Source organism: Lepisma saccharinum, chromosome 1, assembly GCF_977018435.1.
Source record: "Lepisma saccharinum chromosome 1, izLepSacc3.1, whole genome shotgun sequence".
In the NCBI taxonomy this organism is placed as follows: Eukaryota; Metazoa; Arthropoda; class Insecta; order Zygentoma; family Lepismatidae; genus Lepisma; species Lepisma saccharinum.
In genome coordinates this window covers 175,013,181-175,039,768 of record NC_139229.1, presented here as the reverse complement: position 1 = coordinate 175,039,768, position 26,588 = coordinate 175,013,181, and the positions used below count along the sequence as shown (strand labels likewise).

The following is a 26,588-nucleotide window of genomic DNA, read 5'->3' as shown; positions in this document are numbered from 1 at the left end:
ATTATAACTAAACACCATTTGCCATCATTTTAGCACAAAAAGTAATACTGTTAGTCATTGTTACCACATACCTAATGCTGTAGTTTCTCAAGTTTTCACCACATACCATATTGCTTGAGGTGCATTGGAAAAGACCGCTTAAAAACAGATCAAAATGATAAACACTAATATTGAAAAAAGCTGAATGGAAAATAAGACTGATTTCTTTCTTTATCTTGTCACAATGTTTACACTTCCATCAATGATTACCTATTACAGGATGGGCCACTGAGCATATTCTCTATTGACTTGTGCGAACAGTTTTCTAAGGCCTTATAAATCACAGACGATACATACCCCGTACAAGCAGAACAATCTGGTGGGGGAAGACAACAAACTCTAACAGTGAGGAACTATCGATTAATACGCATATCGATGTTTGAGCTCGATACTTGGAAAGCAAATTGACTTTTTTCATTGGAATGTAATAATTAAAAAAAAGGAATAATTAAAATTGTTCCATCTTGTCTTGGATTGTGCAAAGGAAATACCTGGAAAATATTCTAATTTATTATATATTAACTAAATATATATGATACTGGGCCATTTTTTGGTTTTCATAAAATTCAACACAAGAAACATTTCAATTCTAACACTAAAAATCGTACTTAATACTTCATTATTGTTAGAGCCCGGAAGTTCAGGCATTTATTTTCGTTAAAATAGGCAGGCAAAAAGGCATTTATAATGTGGAAAATAGGCACAAAAAATTTAAAAAAAGGCAAAATAAACTGAAAAAGGCACATTTGGAAAGTGCTTACTTTTATCTATAATTGCTGGCAAAATGTTAAAATCTACATTGGGAAGAGCATTTCAATTTTCTCCGTCTTGATTGCACATAACTACAAGGTGTTTTTTTAAGTTCTCAACATTCATTGATAGTCGTCTGTCAGAGAGAATGTTTTTCATAATAGAAAATGATTTTTCAACTTCGACAGAAGTTATTGGAGCATACATAAAACAAGGTAAAGTAGCTGGACTCATTTTGGGTAACAGCATTTTCACCTTTTAGAATATCACAAATTGTTTTCAATGGTTTCAAGTCCTCATTTGCACTCACTACCCGTTTGCACTTTTCCGCAACAGCTGACCCCTTTTCTCCTGGCACTTCCATCATCTGCTGCATAGATTCCTCGTAGATTTTCATGGATGATATAATTGTAATTGTCTCTGGCAATGCACCATAATGTGCAAAAATAAACTTGAATAGCACAGGAGTTTTTTCACTTCACGAATTGAAGCCGCTTCATTTGCTGGAAGAGCATCTATCACCTCACTGATTTTTTCAAGGTTATTGGCATAATATATAGCTGCTGATAAAACTAAGCTCAGATGCAACTTCCTTAAATTTTCGGGTTCGAGAGGGAGATTTCAGAAATATCTTCTTTATGTTCGAAATCAACCTGTCCACTTCAGCAGTCAATCATGCACAAGGATATGTTAACCGAAAGGCAATATCCTATCTGAGCATGAAATACATTTTTCTCACACTTTCCTCGTTCAGCAATGTTGAAACATGCATGAGTTCAACATTACTTAAATAAGGCGAAAATTATTCACATAATAAACGGAAGAAAAATAAATGCCAACAACGTTTTTTTGAGAGAAAAATAATTTATATACACATTTTTTTAAAAAATGGCCAAATTTCACTGAAAAAGGCAAAAATAGGCATTATAATTAAAAATAGGCAGTGGGGTCCCAAATAGGCAAAATAGGCAAAATGAAAAGGCTTCTAAAACATTCGAAACAACATAAGAAACGTATATCCGGAAAAATTTTATCAATATATGCAGTAGATAAAAAGAGGCATTTTGCCAAACTTCCGGGCTCTAATTATTGTAATTGATTCTGGATTTGTTATTTACATTACGGTTTATTACACACATCAAAAAAAGTTAGGAAACACCCACAGTACCTGGTATTAGAAAAAGAAAATGAGGTATAGGCATAATGAAAAATGAATAGTGTATTTGTGGAAACCTTTGACCACAGTACAGTGAAACGACATGACAATCCCAGTCAAGTGACAGACGAAAAACAAAGTATGCAATTATGGCGAAAATGGAACAACACATGACGTGATCTCTGCAAAGCACATGGTCAATCTCAGTAGCGAGTAACGCCTCCTCGTACATTCTCAGGTCATTCATACGTCGTGGCATACCTCTGATGAGGCTGTCAATGAACTCTTGGTCCATCCTATCCCACTCGTCTTCTGCCGCTCGTCGGAGGCCGTTCAGTGTTGAGGGAGGTGGTACACGCTTCCGGACAGCCCTTTTCAGCTTGTCCCATACATGTTCAATGGGGTTCACATCTGGGGAAAATGGGGGGCCAGTCCATTCGAGTGATACCTGCATTGTCGATGAATGCTCCTACAATCTGCACCCTGTGACAACTAGCATTGTCATCCTGGTTTGTGGGGTCAGGCGTACGCCTGTAGCTCCAAACATGTCATTTCTGATATCTGCAGCAGTGCGTTCGGGTTTCTCCGGGCAAGACTTCGGACATATTGGTCCTGTGCTAAGGTGGACGAACGGGGACTACCACTGCGAGGACGATCGACGACACCTCCAGTCTCCACATACAATTTCCATGTTTTGGACACTACAGATACACTCACACCCACTCGTTGGGCAATTTGACGACAAGAATAACCTTCCTCCACTAAGGTGACAATTCGAATACGATTGTATTCTGATATCGTTACTGATATCTTGACTGACATCTACCATATTTCACTGTTTCACTGATCAACTGGGGTGTTTCCAAACTTTTTTTGATGTGTGTAATTGCAATCCACGTGATATGCAATGAGATTAACAATAATAGGACCAAAATATCTTCCCCTCACACTGAAATAACAAACTACCCATAGCGCAGTACATTTATCACAGAAGAAATATTGTACTGTGAAGTTACAATGAAAATTCATCGTATGCAAATACAGAGGAAGAACATACCCATAAAATATTAAACTAAGATTTTTTATTTTGACCATAGACATGTTTTTTTATTTGATTCATCATAAGTTTACCTCCCAAGACGAAGATGGAGGGACAACGTTGAGATGGACCTAAGGGAGATCGGCAGGGATGGAAAAGACTATATAGATCTTGCTCAAGATAGGGAAAGATGGAAGGCCTGTGTTGCTGCAGCCATGAACCTTCGGGTTTAAGAAGGCTAGAGAGATAGTTTAGTTATAAGTTTACCTTGTCTGACATTAAAAATCATTTACTGTTCCAAAATGTTGTAAATATGTCAAGGCTTTCCTTAAAATTAATAAATATTCATGTATGCAGCCAGAACTCATTTGTAGGATAAAGATTTATTTTCCGACTACACTTAAATTTCATTCTACACGAAATTAAATTATACACACACATAAAAACTGTAGAGTTTCTACCTTTGCTTAGAGCGATCAAACTCAACCTGTGTGCTTTGGGACTTCTTAGAGGATGTTATTTAATCAATATAGAAGGTAAAGAGTATCTTACATGATGTTCAGCCAATGATGCATGTAAAAGTTTTGTAATGAGATGTCTACGTTAAACACGAATACCAGATTCCTAGCCTATTCTATACTATGCTTGACATAAGACATAAATAAATATTTCACAGCACAGGGCTTAATCACAAAACCAATCACCACTGAATTCCTAAACATTCCAGGAATAGCATAAGGGAAATCAGACAAGCTTTAAAATTCTACGCAATGGTTCAGAAAGTAAAATATAGCCACACTAAATCGAAATGTACATATAACGAAAAATCAGTCCTTGATCCACGGTGTGTTGCCACGGGGCAGTCAATAACGAACTTTCAGAATAGTGAAATGTGTCACAATCTTCCATGAAAGTCTAAAATCTTTACAACAGCTTTACTAAAAGTTTCAGGTGCTTGAATATGTATGATGTAACGCAGTACTACATAAAATGTAATACAAATATACTTTATAATGTACATCGCTGGAATTTATATGATCGTTTTATGAGTTAGCCTCTGATCATGGACTAATGGCAACAATAACAGGGCAGATCCCATTAATTGTCCATCATTTTAGGGCTGTTAGTTTTCGTCCAAGCGGTTAGATGACACAATGCACTTCAGTCTCGAACAGAAAAGTCGTATGGCAAGTTCTGCATCCGCCTAGTGATTTCCGTTGTCAGGCTGGCTTATGGGGTTGGGTTATCCTCATATATATTATCCTTGCTTCCATCATTAGCTGCCTGGCAGTTAACCTTCAGGAACTATATCTGACAAGTTCCTTCCAGCACCTTCCAGTATGCATGTTTCTTGTTAAATTTTGATTTCCAGACAGATAATTTAGCATTTTAAAACTGCTTTTATCTTTATAAATCTGTTCATTATTATTATTTGTAGCTTTACAGATTACCTTGAAAATTAAATTTTGCCTCGATAAATGTTATGTTGTATGGATATGCATTTTCAGTGAATTTATTACTTTTGTGTTCCTACACAGATATTCTTGACGATTTGTTGCAATTAAGAGATTCTCTGTTTAGACACAGGATCCCAGTTTTGTCAATAAAACTGCAGATTAGCTTTCACTCGGATCATTTGCCTCCTTATATCATATAACGCAAGTACAAAAGTACAAAAGAAGACACTAGTTATAATAGTATAATTTATTCTCACCATCAAACCAGATCAAAATATCCAATTTATACAATACAGTTGGTTTACAATTGTCACAACAATTCTAAACACAAACACATGCATCTTTCATGTAGTGTTACATCATCATATACAAAACAAGGAAATATTCTTCACTCCATGCATGCACACACATACACACACACACACACACAAACACACAAATATATATATATATATAGACATGAATATTTTGTCACTTAAAAAATATTTTGCCTAATATACACTACAAGAATAAATGGCATTTGAATCACCTGTGATTTTCACATCTTGTTTTGATGGCGTTTATATTAACAGTTACTTTATCTAATGGTCCCTAAAAATTGATTAAAAGTCATGTATGCTTGGTCTTAAGGGAACAACGATTTAGTAAGTCTTAGATACGTTTCCTGCAAAGTTATTCAAGTTTTTAGACATAACATTACTGCTGGAGCATGATATATTATGTCAGTTGTGGATATGTAGAGTGTCTTCATATCGCAATCTTCCTTCCATTGGGAATTATGTAAATATATATTTTTTTACTTCAAAGATTTAAAAAAAAAAAGGAAAACCTTGCACTTCATTCAAGACAATCAATTACTAGCACCAAATTTTTAATCCCTTGACTGACACACCACTTCATCATCACTACACCATCTTGCACCCTCACATTTCACACAAATTAGCCCATGAAGTTTTCTCTGGAAGGCCTAACCTATACTTTTCTTCAAAGGATGTACACCTTCCCTAAACCATATCACAGTTGGGCTAAGGTATTTTTCTTCCTTTCACTATGAACAGACAGCAATAGAGTGACTAGAGGACAAGTCTCGTGAATGTTATTGTGAGATTCTTTATTTGTGTTTCAAGTAGTTAAGCTGTGGATGGTACTACCGTCTGTTGTTTGTCTCAGAGAATCTCAGTTTCGGAATAATCAAGCGAATTAAGAAACTTCAGGATTCAGAAGTTTGTATCATAATCAGAACGCCGTCTTCCGTAACCACTGCCGTTGCTACCATTTCCATAGTAAGCATTGTAGTAGTAACCATTCCATTCTGTCTTCCAGCTGTCATATAGATTAGGAGTGCTGTTTCCTTTCCCAGAACTTGAAGACCTCTGTAAGGAGGAGAAAAAGATTTCAAATGTTACTAGAAAAAGAGAATACATTTTGAAATTTGGTTGATGATATTGTAGTGGCATACTGATGATTTTACTGGGGAGAGCTAAGCAACTGTGCCCTTCACTATCTTTTTAGTGTGTGGCTGTGGTAGTGAACACTGCATTATTTTAGAAACGTAGCTAATAATGCAAACTCAACCAGAACGCAAACCTAGGTATGTCAAAGTTTATTTTTATGAAATTAACTAATTTTAAGGAACAAGCAATGAGTTTGTCATACAGTACATCAAACTTATACATTCAACACCCTTTAAAACATGCTTGTCATTTCAGGATATGTGCAAATAAAATTACATTTTGTGCTGGCCCCCGTGGCAGAGTGGTTAGCACATTGTACTGTAATGGCAGGAATCCCAGCCTAGACATGGGTGTTTGTGAATTTCCATTCATCAATTTCATCACTCATCCCTACCTTTGCAATTAGCCAAAAGTGGCAGAAAAGCGAAGTAAAATAAACCAAATCAATTATGTTTTGTGATCATCAACTGCCTTAATGTTTCTACATTTTGTTTATACTTATCAGCTGTCCGTATATTGTTGAAATCATTCTAAGTTGGCACATTTGCACCTGGTTTAAAATGGAAGGTGGCCACAAATGGCAAAAAAGCCAACTTTTTCCAATTGTATCTATACTTTAGAACTTATTTTAAACTGCAACTTTTTGACATACATACAATACTTGTGTTGCATTGTAATTCAAGTATGTCTCACCTACATATATCCAAAAAATTTAAAAACAAAACAAATGAAACATCAATAGCTGTTCTGAATAACTGCATGAATATTATAGTCAACTGACACCAGGACAAAGTCCTGAAATGGTTACAGAGACCGGGACAGCATCTGTTCCAACCGTCTGCTAATATGGAAAATATAAGTAAAGAAGGAAGATTAAACCTCCCAGACAAGGAGAGAAAAAACAACCGGCAATTCAGTAAAATTTGATTTAAAAAAGTGCTGTGAACTGATAGTATTAGAAAATTTTCAGTGAATAACTTGAAAGTACTTTTAGTAATTGTAATGAAATGTATGGAGTCCAGAGGACATTATTTCAATAGTTTTCATCTATTCCTCAGTTTAACTTTCTTCATTTATTCAAATCTTGCAAGTACAGTGGTTGAAAAGATGATTCTTGTTGGGTTTAGTGCTCTTGGACAAACCTTAAAGGATTCGAATCCAGGACCCTGCTTTTACAGGATACTACAAAGAGCAGTTAAAATGAATTGAGAAACTTTAGTTGTGGTTAAAAGTGGAAAGTTGTACCAACCTTATTGGACTTCTTGTCGTAAACTTTGTCATTCCACACATCGTCCATATTATACAGGTCCTCAGCACCATAATTGTCGAGGCCTCCCATATGGTTTTTGTTCAGTTCATTTAACATTTCTTCTGTCAGCGGAATTGGTTGTTTCTTCTTTGCATTCTTGTGTCTGTTCACAAGCTGTAAAAAACACACAGTTACGATTATATTAAGAAAATAGACAATAAATAACATGCTAGAGAGGATGAAGTGAAACGCTCCGAGATAAAAGTTACTTTTTTAATGAAAGTTCTGTTGAATAGTTGAAATTTATTTTTGTGTAAATCCAAGGAACTTCTGAGAAATTACTGTAGGAAGATAAAAAAAACTTATAGGTAGGATCATATTAATAACTGGGGAGCAGATTTTTAGGTGCTAAAAAACGAAAAATATTTATTTTTATATTATAAAAACAGTGGAAATATGTGGCTAAAATTCAAAAATATTTTCATTCAAAATGACCGACTGACCTACATTTTTTCATGTTCACACACAGTTCTAATTGTTTGTACAGTTTCTTTGTAACACTGTAAGAGGTAGTGTTTACGTAACTTCGATTCATCGAGTGATGCAAATTGTATGTATTGTGACACGAAGTTTTTGAGAACCGTAGAATGTCCATTAGAACAAATGTTCTACTTAAATATAAATAATATTGCGGACACTTAGAACTTCTTTGAACATATGAGCACTTATCGTGAATGCACATATAAAAGTGCTTCACAATATTTTTTTACCTGACAAATGGTGTGTGACTTAAGAACACTATTCTGCATGAATTGCCTTGCCATATGGGTTGACAAAACAACACCGGCACTAGTGACCGGTGTGTTGTGGAGTCCCGAATATGATAGTAATTTACAACATATTTTGTCTTTTTATACATCAACTCCAAAATATGTATTTACATAAAGAATTTGGGAACTTTATTATATCTAAAATATGTATATTTTATGTTATTTCCCTAGAAATATGTATTTTGTGTGTTAAAGGTAAAATTATGCTTTTTATGTTAAGTAGGATTTGGCAGATTACATTGCAGCTGTATGGTGCCCAACATAAAAAGCATAATTTTACCTTTAACACATAAAACACATATTTCATATATATATATATATATATATATATATATATATATATATATATATATATATATATATATATATATATATATATATATATAAAAACTGAATGCATATCAGTATAGGTTCAATACAAACAATACATTATGAAAATACAATAGAATTCCAACAAGTTCAATGCTGAGTGTGTTCCTTCCAGCAGCTCTGTGCTTGATGGGTTATTGTACATCTTGATGGTATGTCAATGCAGGGATGAGGGGGTGTCCCCCGTCGGTTGCTAATATTGGGTACTTGATGGGGGGGGGGACTACATAATTTATGTAATATCCTAATGATCAAAGAGTAGTTGCTGGGATTCCCCCATTCCCACTGGAAAATTTTCAAACAGCACACTGTATGGATATCATAAATGGATGAGTGAGTGCATCAGGAGTAAGGCTATTTGACCCCTTCAGATGATAACGGTGATGACACCTGAACTAAAATCCATACCTAAGGTTAAGAAGGGAGTGTAAATGGCTGGCCCACAATTGAAGTTAAAAGTGCAAGGTGTATGGAGACCTGCACACAACAAATAAAAAAACCATTAAAAATCATAGAAACTATAATATATCCTCATAAAAAGTTCCTTCATCAAAAATCTATAAACATTCAATAAAACACCATCATCTTCTTCTAATATGGAGAATTAGTTGGAAGATTAAAATATGAGGATGTGAATGTGGCACACTGTTAAAAGCAGCTGAATGAAGAACACACAGGAATCCAAACCTTGCAGCAAATGGTTGTGTGTGATCCAAAGTTGAGGTAGGAGGACTTCTTCATGGAGTGAGGACCAGCAGGAGGATCACCAGTGACCAATGTACAGCATGTCCAATTGCATATTTTAAAACACAAACATGAATATTGTTTATGCTACCAAATATTTAAGCTAAAGCTCCTCTAGGCATAGTCTGATATAATATTAATTACTAGATATTAAAGGTCAATGTTTAATCTGGTCAAATATGATCATATCATTGCCAACCCCTGTGGCAGAGTGGTTACCACATCGCTCTACGGTGCCAGAGGTCCCGGGTTCGAATCCTGGCCTGGGCATGGATGTTTGCGAGTGTCAATTCATCATATCACTCATCCCCATCTTCACAAATTAGTCAAAAGTGGCACAAAAGGTGAAGTAAAATAAAGCAAATCAAATTTAAAAAATGATCATATCATTGATGGAAAATCACTATATTTTTATGGTGGTAGAGATAAATACAATTTATTAATGTTAACTGAAACAAAACATTAAAACAATATACAAAAAAATACATAATTAATCAGTCAATTCCCTACACAAATATACAGTATTTTGGAAACACTATTCTACTAGTGAATTTTCATATAGTTTTCTTGTTCTATAATATATATTATATATAACTAGTATTTAAATTAATAATGGTTGGGTCTTTACTATATGAGCTGCTATTATTAGTAGGTGAGTGGAGCAAAATAACTATAGGGTGGCCCATAAGTCAGGTGACAACTCAAACTCATAACTGCTAGTGCCAACTGACTTATCAGCCACCTGGTATATTGATCTGTTTTCTTGAAGGAAAATAGGTCCAAAGATGGGAGTAAACGGTATGACCCGTATAACAGCCCCATTCAGTGGACCTACAGATTTTACATAAACTTACAAAAAGAGTTAATCAACTCCATCAGAGTAAATAAAATAACATGTAGTAAAATAAATGAATGTGACATCATTCAAAATATATAGAATAATGTATAGCATTGTATAATGTATAGTACATACCACAGTAACACCAAATATTATGACAAAGAGGAGCGATGCAAGTCCTATGACAATTACCGCAATGGCCCACTGCGGTAGGAGAACATTTGCTTCTGCAAACCCAACTGTGGGCTCAACTCGTCGAGGTAACACTGTAAGGAGAAAATGTGTATTGTAAATATTAGGATTAATTGTAAGGAAGGTAATGAACAGGTACTATATATAAGAGAAACTAATACCATTGAGAAAAATCATGCTTCATCGGAGATCTTCTGAATTCATGAAGCCCATCTTAAAAGCATTTTACAGTACCTAAAACAACATTTTAAACATCAAGAGATATTTGGATTTTAGTTATTTTTATATTGCTTTTGCATTGCTCTAGGTTAATTGTGACTATAGATGCATCTCAAAAAGTTTTTAAGGAGGGAGTTCAGTCTGTTGCAACAGAAAATTAAGTCCAATGGGGCAGATTGAGGTTCTGACCCTCAACATCAAAATTTGGTATTAACCTACTGTGTTCAGTTACATTGCACCATGGAAGCTGTCCCTCTAGGTGGGTGCAGGGCCTGGGCCATGCCAGGCTTATAACCAAAATTTTTCGGAGGTTTGAAAGAATCAGATTATTGTTGCTTAGTCTGAAGTACAGATGTCCTATATAATTATAATATAAGCATTATTACCATTAAACAATTAATTCATATTTTTTTAAATTATTTCCCACAAGCAATGAGCAGAACACATTGAAGGTTAAAACCAAATGCGAGGCTAATAAAAGTTTCTATGTATCTTTTCAATTCCGATACATTCCCTACCATAAATCTCTTTTGTTTACTTCTGTTGAATTTTGACGCTGTAGTGAATTTACATTGTGTCAAAAAAAATATATATATATTAATAACCCCGGGGAATGCAGGGGTGTTTATTTACGCCACTTGCCCTAGGGCTCTGGTTCCAGGTGTGAGTCTGGAAATGGGTGTTTCTGTGAAAGCCTTTCTTCCTCAATTTCAAAGTTTTCATTCGTTCTCCTCAGTTTCTGCAATTAGGGGGGGGGAGGTAACCAGTTGCCCCCTCCCCCACACTTTTTTCTCTGCACTATGACCTCATAATGCTAAGCGTAGTCTACCAAGACAAAGTAAACTGTCATTGTCCCCCACCTCCAAGTTATTGACACCCAATCACCGCCTCTGTTCCTCATTGTTGCAATTAGCTTGAAAAGGCAGAAAAAACAGGCGAAATAAGAAAACAACGATGTTTGGGTGAACATGTATGTATTTTATATTAAATGACACTCGCTGTTATTTTTCAGCCCTGCTCACTCCAAAGAACTTCTGGAGCCCTTTAACCATATATTCATCTGAAAGTAGAAATAACAGCAGCATTACTTGGGGCCTAATCTTAGATGGGGGTGTGGATGCCCAGCTGTAATTTTCTATTGGTTCCAATTGAAATTTCAATTGGATTGAATTGGTTTCAATTGGAATGAATCTGATTATATCAGATGCCTAATACAGCTATCGGAATATATTGGTTTCAATTTTAATCTCAACTGAAACTGATTGGAAAATCAAGACAATTTTCAATTGGTGAATTGGTTCCAATTAAAAGTTTGTATATATTGTAGAATCAATATGTTATATAAATTCATTTATTGACTCAAGGCATATAGGTAGTTTAATTCTTGACACCACATTTCCTGTAATTTGGAAGTTCTTTGGAAAAACAACACACTTGATCTGAATTCTAATGCATACTACTGGTCAGATTTATCTTAATAAATACCTAAGAAGAACTATTTCTTAAGAACCAACTCAACCTTAAAGCAGCTAGTAGTTGGAATAAATGTTCACATTAGTTCTTGTTTTTTCAATGTGGAATTCCCATGGTTAATCTTGTGTGTATGTAATGCAATTGGAAAAATGAGCAATCTTTTGATGAACTACAGTATGTAACATTGTTATTCGTACACATAGAATTTCCGAGGAAAAAATGTCATATCTACTAGTAAATATAATCATTTTCATATGTACCTGGAAATTAATGTTAATGAATCTTTTACGAACAAATGTCAATAAAAATGTATGTTCAAAGTGTATAAACAGAGCATATAATTTGTGTGAAAAGAGAAAAACACGCTGTTTCATGCAACATTGTTATTCGTACAGGCAAGAATTTCAATCTCCTCGCATACAGTGCCACCACTATTCGGGCAATTTTGTGCAGTTTGCAACTTCGTAACAAGTTTGAACATGCAGGCGCGCTCCCCGTCAAGCGGAATGCTGGCATAGGTATTGTTGTAGGCCTATCGTCTATCTATCAGCATGTTCGAAATGGGCAAGGTGAAGGAACTTAGTTCCGATCTAAAAGATGTTATTATAAATTTGACCCTTAGAGATTATTCGTTAAGAAAAATTGGACAAACAGTCAATAAATCACACTCCACAGTTCAATACATAGTAAACAAATCTAGAGAGGAAGGTTCAACACAGAATGTGCCGAGAAAACCAAAAGAGAGACGGTTGAATAAACGTGATGAACACTTTATTTTAAAAAGAGTGTGAGAAAACCCCCTACTAAGTGTTCCTCAGTTACGACAGTTAGTAAAAAATGTTGATGGTAAGATGATGTCCGATCAAACTGTCAGACGTGCCTTGTGGAAGCATGGATATCATGACAGAATACCACGAAAGAGGCCATATGTAAATAAGGTGAATCACAGGAATATACTTTCATTCGCGAAAGAGCACATCCACAAGGATCAGGAATTTTGGGATAGTGTCATATGGTCAGACGAGTCCAAGATTAATATATACAGGTCAGATGGGATAAATAGGGTCTGGAGAAAATCAAATAAAGACAATGATCACATTAACACAGTTCCAACAGTTAAACACGGTGGTGGTGAGTCATTAATGATTTGGGGCTGTATGTCATCCAAAGGTGTTGGTACCATTCAGTTTATTGATGGTATCATGGATGCATATGTCTATTTGGACATATTGAAGAACGATGTAATGCAGAGTGTCCAAAAAATGGACATGCCGCCTATCTACAGATTCCAACAAGACAATGACAGTAAGCATAAGGCACGAGTTAACATGAATTGGCTAATATGGAATGTGCCCAAACTACTACAAACACCAGCTCAGTCCAGACTTAAATCCCATTGAGCATTTATGGGCAATTTTGAAGAGGCGAGTCCATGAAGCAGGCATCAAGTCCAAAGAAGAGTTGAAAACTGTTGTGCAAGCTGAGTGGAATAAAATAAGCTCTGAAACATGTCGAAAACTGGTTAATTCTATGAAGAACAGGTGTCAAGCAGTAATTAAAGCCAAAGGATATGCATCAACGTCTTAGAACTGTCAGTCAATTTGCTCTGAATATACTTTTTCTTTTATATTATTAAGTGTACAAATAGAAAAGTTGTACAAAAAATGGCATGTTTCTCTTTCAGTTTCATTTAATTTATTATTGGCATTAGTTATACAGAATTTGGGTAAGATTTTATGTTCCTAATGATATTAGTTATTGAATTGTAAAGAAACAATTTCAAAAGAGTGTATTTCCTTTCAGATATGAAAGCATTTTCTTTGAAAATCCGTGTGTATGAATAAGAATGTTACATACTGTAAGTCGGTCTCGACAGTGTTTTGTTTGTTCATCATCTTTGAAGTTTTGTGGGTCAAATTCTTTGTTTAACCTAATTTTTTTTGCTGTTTTTATGTTTAAAGGAATAAAAGCATGTCAATTTATGACTGAAGCAGCATGTTTTTTGATTTTCTATAAGTTTGTTAAACACAATGAAGCTACAGAGTTAAAAACGTTCATATATTTGAAAAGTTTTTGTATATGAAAGTTTTTTCTAAGTTACAAATTCCACATGCTTTACCAGATTTATTTTAGTTGTTTTATATGATTTCTCCACTGCATTTACAGTTGTATAGATAAGAATTTTTCATAAGCAATATATTGAAAACAATGAAATACTTTCCAATAGAAACAAATTCATTACAATTGACCAATCGGTTTCGATTCAGCAATCAGTTTTGATAGACCAATCAGTTCCGATAGTGTCTCTAAAAACTCATATAGGCTATCGGAACCAATTGGAAAAATTTCCAGCTGGGTGGGGGAGCAGAACATGAACCTCAGGTTTCAGAAGGTTTGAAAAAAAACACTCCTACCTAACATGTAAATTTTAATAAACTAAATTTTTTAAGGCGGGAGTAATAATATTTTTATTCAGTGGGCGAAGTTCAGCATATGTTATTCTTCTATCTAACGTATGTCGTGTTTATTGAAATTGGGAAAATGTATTTGGTTGTGAAAGGGTGTGGAGCGCGTGCTAGATGAAATCCTGCAGGCGTGGTCGGTTCTTTCTGCAGGACCAAAGAAACAAATTTATCCACGCCCCAGAGGTAAAATTTCTTCCTTTATTGCCTGAAACTGATTACCATCGGTATATAATTAGAACCAATTGCTTACTTCGTGTGAACAGCAAGTAACACATGTTGGTTCCCGCGTATCAAATGTTCTCCTCTGTCAACGTAACCGGTCACGGGCTCTCACGTTTGCCGAAGTCGCCGCTCGGGGGCGCTGCTATCCTTGAATAGCATGCTCGTCACGCCCTCCCTCCAGGCGAAGGTTTGGCTAGGGTCAGAGCGGGGACCAAGGTCATCTCGACATGGTCACTCGCACAGATCGAACGGTGTAGGTAAGATCGAGGCATACGTTCCGACCTTATACTCCCACATGTCCGGAAATCGAGTGAAACTTTATACAACGGAAAAAGCTTCGCGAAATGAACATGAAAGCAGGTGATTAAAGTCAAGTTGCAATCTTCTGTACGTCAATTATTTAGTACTTACAAGTGTGTCACGAGGGCTCGATACATAATATCGCTGGCGACTGTTCTGTGTTCAGGTCCCGGCCATAATATGTCAGTGGCAGTGCCGGAAAGAAAATAGTGTGAGAGGGCATATTCTCGGTGGGCCAGTCATGTTTAGTAACAGTATAAAAGCAACGTTTAATAAGTAAATATACCAAACTGTATCTCACCGCGTAAACATTATATATCTAACATATACCTACAAAAATACATATTGAAATGATGGGCGTAGTAATGGGGGGTCGGGGACCCCACAAAGAAATGTGTACGCAAACTGTCCATTAGTACATTGAATCACAATTCTTTACGAGATATCAAGTTGAAGAATATAAACCCAATAAATATGGTAATGTATAGTCGTCCGCAATAAAAATAATGCACAGAGATCTTGAAACATGCTCTTCCCTGCAGCGTTGTGTGTCTTATACGTTTATCTGTGGTCTAACTCTGCGGCGATGAACAAACTTCAAATGCAAGTCCGGCCATCACCGTAAAGTTAGGCAACACACACAACGCCATAAAGCGAAGTGAGGACTGCAGGATCAATGTTTCAATTCTATTGCGGATGAATGACTACATATCTATCTCTGCATGCGTATATCTCGTTATTTTACGCCACTTTTCCGTCTCCGTATTAATCGCGATGATGAGGATAAGTGGTGGAATGATACGACAGACGAAGGAACAAACAATCGTTCGTCTTAAATAGGATTCGAAGCAAGGACCCCTGGCGTTATAGAACGTCGATCTTTCACGGGCCCATGTTCTGTAGGCTATCGGAATGTTATGTATGACACGCTTAACCTTTGACATGCTCTGTACGTGTTGCCAACACGAGCGTGACAATAGCCGGACAACGAGGCAACATATCAATCGCAGAGGGACAGAAAGAGCTGAAGAAAAAGGGGGAGAGGGAAGTAGCGGAGATTAATGCAAATGCGCCTTGTACATTCCGTCAAGTGCGTTGCTCCGCAAACCTGTATTTTTTGACGAGGGTCGTTACTCACAGGCACCCGGGGTAAAAGGGCCACTAAACGACGTTCAATCACCTTCCTTTTGTAGCGAGTCTTCGGTCCGCCTGCCCGACGCCAATCTTTATTTTCCACTCTGGACTTAAGTCCGATGATGCCAGACCTTTAACACCCTTAACGTACATGGGATTATCAGTGTTGCAAACCGGCGTGTTTTACAGCTACATGTGACGTACCTTCACGCCACTGGTAGACACACTTGCTTCTATCGCAGTAAGCAAGATAACTTAACCAGGCTATTCTGAGCCAAGTCAAGATGTGGAAAGAACAAGGAATTATAATTAAACCTTAACTTCGTTTACTCACAAATTTAAATCGACAAGTCTTAATTTTTCAAGGTCCTGGGTTCGCTACTCGGTGGAGGCACATAGTAAGTCGGATCCCACTTTAAACTGTAGGTTCAGTCCCGATTAGCCTATCTGTGCATATTGTGGACTTAACAACAACTAGATATGATTGATTGATTGATTTAGTTCATTTTACTTCGCGTTTTGTGCCTCTTGGCTAATTTGCGAAGATGGGAATGAGTGATGAAATGACGAAATTCATGAATGGACATTCACATACAACCAAGCCCGAGCGGGATTCGAACCCGGGACCCTTGGCGTCGCAGCGCGATGTGATAACCACTCGGACACAGTGTCCGGCGCAACTACATATCGTCTTGCTATCATATCTACAGTATGAATTTCTTAACTGGAGAAATTCTCACTTCTCTTTAAAACTCAAGAAACTTCTTGATGGTCTGGTGGAACTTTAGCCTGTTTCAGCAGTGACTTTTCCTAAAATGTCTCAAATTTTTATGAACAACGCTGATATACTGAATTCTGAAAACTTAGGAACTGCGGTGGTCCTTTAAGCCGGCGGGTCCAATCTGGTGATCCCAGGTGAGAATTTTTCCTATAATGCCCGTCCCACAAAATATATCTGAGGCTCATCCAGCTTCTGATCCACAGATATAGAGCGACCACAAGGAAAAGAACCTTCGACGAAAAGTCTCCGCGCACCTTTCCCTTCCTTCGTTCAGCTCGGACCATAAGAAAGCATGCTCCACTCTGCCCCTCCTCTCCACGCGGGAGTACGGTACACAGGAATCGCGGGTCTGCGCAGTTTTTTTTGTTTTTTTTTTGTTCCACTGTACCTGGGCGCAAGAGACGAGAGGTAGAGGATATAAAGGCGACTGGATCGTGGTGCCGAGCGCATCATCTCCAGCCACTATGGTCAGGCATCCACAACGTTTATGTGCCTTCATGGCACGGGCGATAATTTCTTGACCTTTACCTTCCCCCCCCCCCCCCCCCCCCCGTGGATCTCTTGAGATTTTTCCCCAGGAACATTTAACAGAACTTTTGTGTGAACTTCATTTGCTGTAGATATGAGTACGCTCAAAACCATTTAGAATTTATTGACTTTTTGATTGATTGACTTTTGTTATCCAGCTAAATTTTTCTGTCACTTTTCGCTAATTGCGACGATGAAGATGATTTGAATGATTGAATTGATTTCTGCCAACTTTGGCTAATCGCGAAGATGAGGATGGGTGATGGTATGATGAAGGGACACTCACAAAGAATGTCCAGGCCGGGATCTGAACCCGGGATCCCTGGCGTCGTGGCGCGTTGTACTAACCACTCTGTCACGGAGGTTGGCATTTAGAATACCATTGTAGACAGACATATCTGAAAACAGTCGTTGCCGATATAGAAGCAATATCCAGTCGACTCCAAAGTATATCTTATGAAACAGGGTTGTACAGTCTCGGACACTTCCGGGTTGTAACAATCGCATTACCTTTCAATGGAATCGTTGCAACCCAGAAGTGTCCGTGACTGTACGTAACCCCTACAACAAACATACAGTGGGATCCATGAGTATTACCCTGCAAATTGTCCATCACCATGTTCGTGCACTTTATTTGACCCAATAAGAGCTTCAAGAATTAAAAGAAAACTTAAAAGAAGATGTTGACAACTTCTGCACCAGCATACATAAAAAGCTATCGCTTAAAAACACATAGGATGTAAGAGAAAAATAAATGAAAATAGTCATGGACAATTTGCACGGTAATACTCGTGGATCCCACTGTACAAGTGCAAGCTCTGAATTCTGGACATAATTCGAAATGAATGATATCGCACCTCTTTTAAAATAAGCCCCCCCCCCCCACAATGCATTTTCATGTGATAATTGGGGTTATTACAATAAGTGAGACAACTCCTGCAAAAATTGGTATCCCGTCTTCCTCGTTAATTATATAAATTTCCACAAAGCATTGTAAGAAAATTCCGTATATGGCCGGTGCCCTGGAGCTGGCAACATTGCAAATGGCCAGTGACGTCTGAAACATGACCAAGTTCAAGGGTGAGGCAGATTCCACTCACTTCGTTAGGTACAAGAAAAGAATAGACGCCCTTGCCTTCGAACAAAACCCAGAATTACTTTCAATTCGCCGCAGAGACGGACAAGACAAAGCCTGCGAATATGTAATGGGGATGCCAAGAATTATCGTTGTAAAACAGCCGCTGATGGCTGGGTCTATGTACTTATTATAGGTCTCCTGGCGGCGTCCTTTGCCTTCTAATGAGGCATACCGTCGTGTACAATGACCTTGCGTTATTGCTGTTTTTTGTTATGTCTCGCATGCATTATTATTATTGTTAATAGTGTAAAGCCCCTATCACACGGAACTGGATTTCTAGTAGGAATGCCCTAGTTGGCGCTGAACTAACTTTCTAGGTAGCAATCATGGCCGCCTGGCTGACTGCTTGACTGGTTTGGAGGAATAGGACATGTTCTAATTGCTACTTGCTTTCCTCGACTGGATTCTGTGGAACAGCCAATCAGAGCAAAGTTTCGCCATGTGAAGATAATCTGTGAGTGTGCAAAGGAGCGTTTTTGTCTGTGGTTTCAGAGTGTTACTCCAGCAATGTATAACACATACAGCATGAAAGGCGCGTTGAGTTACACCATCTATGCTGAGTACACGGTGTTTACATTTGAAACTAAAATATTCTTCCATGCGTGTACAGTAAACGTTGTAAAGTATGTATTTAAGCAGCGCCATTGTTTTGTACCTGATAACGTTTTATACGAAACGTTATTCCTCTCGGTTGAATAGTTATCGGCTTTTAAAAATGTGAAGTCATACATTGTTTACATCTCACGCGGCCGCCATTACAACTTCCCTCGTATGGGAACAAACGTCTATCGACAAGTACGCTTATAAGTATCGGGCGAGGCGAAAATTAGCAAATTGGTAGCCAGTCCAGCGCCAACTAGGGCATACCTACTGGAAATCCAGTTCCGTGTGATGCGGGCTTAAGATATCTGTTGTTGGCCACTTCACTTGCTGTCCTTGTTGAATAGTGTTGGTAACCTTTTGAAAAGGCACCAAAAAGTCAACCTCACTCCCAGTAGTACCCCCTCCCCCCATGTAACTGCAATGTTGCAGACCAACGAGGCTCTGGTTGCCTTTACCCACAGTCCGTATAATCCTCTGTTGGATTTTGTGTTTTGTCGTGCGTGTGTGTTTGTGACTGTCCCTCCTTCCATTTAATCTTATCACTAGGGCTAGGATTTCTATGACCTAAAAATCACCAAAATATGCAAAATAAAATACGCTCTAATGACGTAAAATTCTACAAAATATGCACTATAATTTGAAAAATATGCCCTTATAACTAGACTGTTTCAAACATAAATATCTAACTTAAGCTGAAATATTTTCATATACATACTATTTTAGTTCACTGATGAGTTGAAATGCACAATGAATACTTTCTGTAAATTTTCAATTAAAAATGAAGAAAATTTGCTGGTCCAAAAAAAAAAAAAAAAAAAAAAACTGGAGTGAACATGGGAGTAAGAACGAATCCACTTGGAAAATGACTGTAGATTTCTTGAAAAAGCGAAAATATGCTGAATACGACCGAAAACCCATCAAATATGCCAAAATATGTCCTTAAAAAGCATCTTAATTCAATTAGTTTCTTCACAATATGAATTTCTATACAGGGTGTTTCGTAAGTTCGTTTACAACGCTTGGGAGGTGATTGTACGAGTGAAAATCAGGTGGAAAGTTCATGTAACGAAATTCCGGAAACGGCTTTGTTGCCGAGTTACTGACGTTTGAAAACGTGGGAAAATGATTTTCCGAAGTGAATAATCGCAAAACGGGTGGAGAGAAGTCGTCGGTGTTGGTCGGTCCACTAAGAAATTGGGTACGCTCTTGTCAAAAAATCACGCGGCAATGTTGTGCAATGTCGGCGCAAGGGATTCCCCAAAGTACGCGAACGAAGATGTTGACGGGAGTGGGGTGGGTGTGCGTTCTGCGTGAGCTGGTATCGACGAAAATTGGCATGTGTTGAATGTCACCAAAAAACAAAAAAAAATTCCTGATCGAAGGGCACCATGACGTAAAATCGAAAAAAATGAACTGTCATAGGTTGCATACCCTGAAGGGCAGATGGGTGTCCGTGTGATCTGACGTTAAGTACCACATTTCCCGCTAGGGGCGCCAACAGTGTGGGTTTCCTCATGAAGGAGCGCACGTGTCTGTGCCATTCGTGCTTCAGGTGCTGTGCCAGCAGCAGGTTGTTAAACATTCAAGGTTGAATGGAAAGACGTGAGGTTCTTGGACAGTAGTGTTGGGCAAACATTTGACCTAGCAGTGTTACGTGTTAATTCTTAGCCACAGCCCATCGTGTTCTGTGAAGTGTACTAGTGTTAACGGCCATAAACACTTTTATTACGGTGTAAGGGACGGTTGCATACACGTCCCAAGAGCTGGCGGACATGCATCTGATTTATGGGGAGGCTGGAGCTAATAGCCGTGCTGCAAGGCGTCTGTATGGGGCACGTTTTCCAAGTAGGGTGTTACCATCGCACACCTTATTTCAAACTGTAGACACTCGACTTTGGGAAACAGGATCAGTGTTGCCACCTCGTCGAGAAGTTGGACGACCGCGAAGTGTGCGAACACGACGGTTTGTGGAAGATTTGCTAACTGCAGTGATGGATCATACAGGCACCAGTACGCGCGCACTAGCCCACGAACGAAACACCTCCCATGTGAATGTGTGGCGAGTCCTGGCAGAAGAGGGGATGTACCCGTACACATTGAAGAAAGTGCAAGATCTTTTACCTCGGGACTTTTGTCAATGGTTTGTTCATCAAATTGAAACTGATGAGGCTATCTTCACGAAAACTGGTGTGTTCAATAGTAAAAACAGCCATGTGTGGGAACATGAAAATCCACATGCACTGCTAGTGGCCCATCATCAGCACAGATTTGCAGTGAATGTGTGGTGCGGGATACTGCATGACCATTTGATTGGACCGTACATTCTCCCTGTTCGCCTATGTGGACCCACTTATCAAGCATTTCTCAGTGAGGTTTTGCCTGAACTACTAGAGGACGTGCCCTTAGCACTGAGACAAAGACTGTGGTTTCAACATGACGGTGCACCCCACATTTCGATAGGAATGTGCGGCATTTCCTCAATACCGTATTCCACAACCAGTGCATTGGCAGGGGAGGGCCTGTGCCATGGCCACCTCAATCGCCTGATATTGCGCCCCTGGATTTCTTCCTCTGGGGAGAGATGAAACGCCTCGTTTACAAAACACCTGTCGTGTCAGCCGAGAACCTCGTTGCCCATATCAATGTAGCTGCAGCATCGATAGCAGAAACGCCGGGGTTGTTGGGTCACACTACACAATCCTTGATTCGCCGTTGTCGCCTCTGCTTGGAAGTACATGGTGGACACTTTGAAAACAGTTTGTGATGAGGTTCCCTTCACATCTCCATTAAGCATACTGTGTGCCCATCAGGGTATGCAACCTATGACAGTTCATTTTTTTCGTTTTTACGTCATGGTGCCCTTCGATCAGGAAATTTTCTTTGTTTTTTGGTGCCATTCAACACATGCCAATTTTCGTCGATACCAGCTCACGCAGAACGCACACCCACCCCACTCCCGTCAACATCTTCGTTCGCGTACTCTGGGGAATCCCTTGCGTCGACATTGCCGCGTGATTTTTTGACAAGAGCGTACCCAATTTCTTAGTGGACCGACCAACACCGACGACTTCTCTCCACCCGTTTTGCCATTATTCACTTCGGAAAATTATTTTCGCACGTTTTCAAACGTCAATAACTCGGCAACAAAGCCGTTTCCGGAATTTCGGTACATGAACTTTCCACCTTATTTTCACTCGTTCAATCACCTACCAAGCGTTGTAAACGAACTTACGAAACACCCTGTATATTTAGGGAACACATCACCCTTACAAAAAGATATATGCTAAGTCATAAAAATCGTAGCCCTACTTATCACCATTCATCCCATTGCCCTGATCTTCCGACGTAAATATCATAAACCGTTACTATTAATGCAGATTTAAAAAAAACAGTGAAAATATGATTTTGTTGTCTGAGCATAATCAAACATCTGCTTTAAAAATTAAATTTATGTTAACAAAAGACTGTGAAAATGTAAAAGAAGAGTTTAAAAAAATAGGTAAAAATATCCTCTGATCATTGCACCATGCCATCAAGGGTACAGAATCGTGGGTTCATGTACTTATTTTAAAATACGTATGTAATTTGATCCACCTCAAACTAATTTGCGTGTGTTTGGGTCTTTTGGCCTTGCGGCCCATCAATTCTATTCAGAAACACTACGTAAATGTATTATAATTAGCCGTAACAGACTTTTCAGGAAAAGGGAGACGAGAGAGTAAATTTACCTCCTTGGGACGTTTTTGGACCAAAATATTATGGTTACCCTAATTATAAGTGGGTATCTAGATGTTTAGTATAAACTTCGAATGGAAACATGTGACTCAATCTGTCAAGAGCTGTCACTGTTCCACATGCTATACAAGCAATACACAATTACATTGAACACGAAGGAAACTTTTGTGCATAGAGTAAGACATAAAGTTCTTAATGAATAGTTACATAATATGCTTTCCTTGTCGCCCTGTATCAAAACTGATATACAATTTGATTTCGCTGGAACAGTTTTAACTTAAAAAACAAGAAGTATAATATTGCTATGAAATTGTCGTGTGTTCACTACTCATAAAAAAAAGTTCTACAACCGAACAATCTGCCGTATGAATACATACAAAAACTCTAAACTCTATACAAATATGCTAATAGTTTATTATGATAAAAACAGTTTTAAATTTGTTGCTTAGATATTGATATTGTATTGTATGACAGTGCATTCCAATGACCGAAATTTGAAACCAGGATGAAAAGGGAAGATTATCTCATTTTTACTACCACAATAATAATAAAAAGATAAAGAAGAAATTTTGAAACCTAAAAGTTCATTGCACTTGAACACGGAGACGCGGTAGGGTCAGCAGGACTGTGGTACTGGCTTCGCAATTTTACTCAGCTTTACAGTGCCGGTCATATTTTCCCCGGAGGTATATTGTTTCTGCACCGTTTTTGATACCTCTCTACCATTCAGTGAAGTGGCTTCTTGTTTCAGCCTTGCACCATGTAAGGAAACCGGATCGGCCCACCCCGAGAACCAAAACGGCAGAATTTACGTAACAAGGCGTGGTCGTGTTGGGTCACGCGAAACAACCGGAAGAGAAGGCCACAGACACCACTCAGCGGCCCCGCACGACTCTTGTCGATCTCACCAAAGCTGTCTGAAACAGCTGCTGAGAGGCCATACCCTACAAGAATGGACAACACCCACTGGTGCTTTGTACTTTTATCATATTCATCTGCTACAGACTTCGAAATTGGTCCTTGACATTTAGTCGCCAAATTACACCTCAATTAATAAAGACATGACCGTTGAACCAACCAAACAAGGGACTCTCCCATAACGTAGAATTCTTGTTTCCTATTGCTTGATTTGCGAAGATCCCAGACTCACGTGGAAGTTGTTTTCTGGAATACCTCTGTTCTTCCCCGACTTCCTTGTTCCAATGCGATACGAAAGTCCGAAGACAAAATTGATTATGATTATCGCTGTAGTCATGACAACACCTTATTGACGCTCTATTATTTGGCACCAAGCAAGGACTCAACAGCTACGATTTATTTGGTGATTTGGTTTATTTTATTTCGTTTTTTTTTTGCCACTTTTGGCTAATCGCGAAGATGAGGATGATATGATGAAGGGACACTCACAATGAACACCCATGGCTAGGCTGGGATTCGAACCTGAGACCACTGACGTCGTAGCGCACTGTGTTAGCAACTCCGTTACGGAGCTCGGCTGTGAACAGCTTTGAAAACCTGTCTCGAACGAAGTCGTTATCTAGTCGCCAGAAGTGTCCAATCAATGGGTCCTGGGTTCGATATCCGATGGAGGCCTATAGTGGTTCGGATCCCACTTTACACTGTAGGTCCAGTCCCATTTGCCTATCTGTGCATAAAGTGGACTTAAAACAACAACTCGACTCCACTCGCCAGCAGTGACGACCTGAAAAACCTCCATAATCCCAAAACAAAAAATCCTAACCCCTAATTTATAACTACTTCTAATCATCTGCAAGGTCTCGAATAATATCCTAGTTTCCTAAAATGTTGATCCAGTATTATGAGGTGACAATTGGAAACTTTTGAATATTTCCTTACTTCTTACAGGATGAGAATGAGTGATAAATAGGAAGGACTTGAAGGAACCAATAGAATTATATCCGAACTACTGTTTCGAACCTTTAGAAAGCTACAAGACGTAACGATTCGTATAAAGTAAAGGGTGATTCACTCCTGGTGCCGTAAAACATCGACATAGGTTTTACAAAAAGCGACAAAACAATGATGCTTAGAAGTTTTCGACATTTCAAAATGTTGTCATAATTGACCTATTAATGGTATACGCACTTAACTATAGATTCGGAAATACTATTGGAAGAAACAAACTTAGGTATTTTATTTTCAAATATTTAAAACTTGACTCGTATTATGTGTACATCTACAACATATTGTTGAAAACTCTGAATCCGGTCTTTTAAAAAAGGTTCAAACATAAGACAAAAACGCCCCCACCCTTTAGCTGCGCATTCCGAACCAGAATGTCAATGTCAAAGCCAGTAAGTGAATTTGAGTGTAAAGCGAAATTTGATTGAGTGACTTCATGCATGAATAGGCCTGTAACATTTCTCTTTTCAAGGACTGTGAAGTCTCTTTGTAAAGCACCGAAACGTATAAAGTAACAGGACTCAAAAACAATTGTGGTTATTGCAGGACTCTAGCCTGCATATTATTTTTGCGGAAAATGGCCCTTATGCGCATTAAGTCGTGGATATAATGGTATTAGCGGGGGAGGGGCTCTCTTATTGCGTTGTATTAACTTTGTCGCCTTGTAATCAAGGGGTCTCAGGTTCGATTCCTGGTGGAGGCACATTGCATACTGTAGATTCACTTCAAACTGTAGATCCAGGCCCGATTATCCTACCAGAACACAAAGGGACTTCAAGACAAGAAAAAGCTAATATCAAGTTGCAAGTTTTCGTAAAAAGGAGGATATCAAATACATGAAAAAAAATGTAAAATTGAGCAACAACCATACTAAGAAAAAAGAACTGAAGAAGAAATTCTGAACACGCCAATTTGCTAGACGATTTTTTTTACAACAATTTGCGGGGAGAAGCTGAAGCAAGCAATGGAACGTTATAAACATGCCATGGTGATCTTCATTTATACTGAAATCAAATATCCCTAATTTAATTTGTTGTGCAAGAGAGTGACCTGAGCTTCTCCGAAGACACTCAAACGTCAACTTCTTTTACACGTAGTGCACTCTGGGCTGCATCGCTGCAGGCTAACGACGCTCTGTGTTGTGTCGCCCATGCGCCATGAGATTTTTCCTTCATCAATTTCAACTTATCAACATTCATTACCATCGTTGCAATTAACAGCCACAGTGTCAGAAAAGCGACGTAAAATAAATCAACAAAGCTATGACTAATTTAAAACCACTTCTTATTGTCCATCAGGAATTAAAATCAATTTTATGTGGAAGTTACGCCCGAGGAAGTAAGAATGAAATGCCCTTGTACACAACACAGAAGTACGTGTTGTTCTGCCGAAAGGTGAAACAAACATGTCCTTGTGTACATTGTTTAAGACGGACGTGGAAGAAAATTTCACTCGAAGCTTCGATATCGTGCCTCATTCAGAGAAGATTTGAATAAGAGTTTATCTAAATCTGAAACACTACGCTCCTAACTTGACAAAATGTGATGGTTGTAAAGTTATCCCAAGTGCTGACATTCAGTCGATCCATACTTTCATAAAAGGCGAATAAAGGAAAGAACTTTGTATCATGAAAATTCCACGCCCAATAATACCTTTCGCTGAAAAGACGAAGGCCAAGCGATTTTCGTGTGATTTACGAACTTCAATTTGATAGCAGAGAAACGCCCGCAACAAAACGATAAGAAAAGTAACAGAAGTTTCGAAAGTTGAGTCTCCTTGAATGCATCCTTTTGTTTCGCTTTGATCGCCGTGATTTATTTGGATCGCTCGAATTTCGTTGCCTCGTTCTAAGGTTACTCTGTCGAGGCCACTATGAACGATTGGAAGGTATATGTACGGTGGCTTCATTAGTTTATAATCACGATGTAATTATTCACCCTTCACTTTGAT

General features: G+C 38.3%; 1 protein-coding gene across 1 annotated transcript in view; it reads right to left on the bottom strand.

The window, feature by feature from the left end:
* Nucleotides 1-4,682: 4,682 nt before the first annotated feature.
* The window catches only part of LOC146004316 (uncharacterized), a 170,117-nt gene continuing 148,211 nt past the window's right edge, over nucleotides 4,683-26,588 (bottom strand). Inside the window, exons 6-8 of the mRNA XM_083143072.1 lie at nucleotides 10,061-10,191; nucleotides 7,145-7,318; nucleotides 4,683-5,814 (exon numbers count right to left, since the gene is read on the bottom strand). Of these exons, the coding sequence (XP_082999198.1) occupies nucleotides 5,659-5,814; nucleotides 7,145-7,318; nucleotides 10,061-10,191 (461 nt within the window). The 3' untranslated portion in view covers nucleotides 4,683-5,658. The remainder of the gene's footprint in view (nucleotides 5,815-7,144; nucleotides 7,319-10,060; nucleotides 10,192-26,588) is intronic.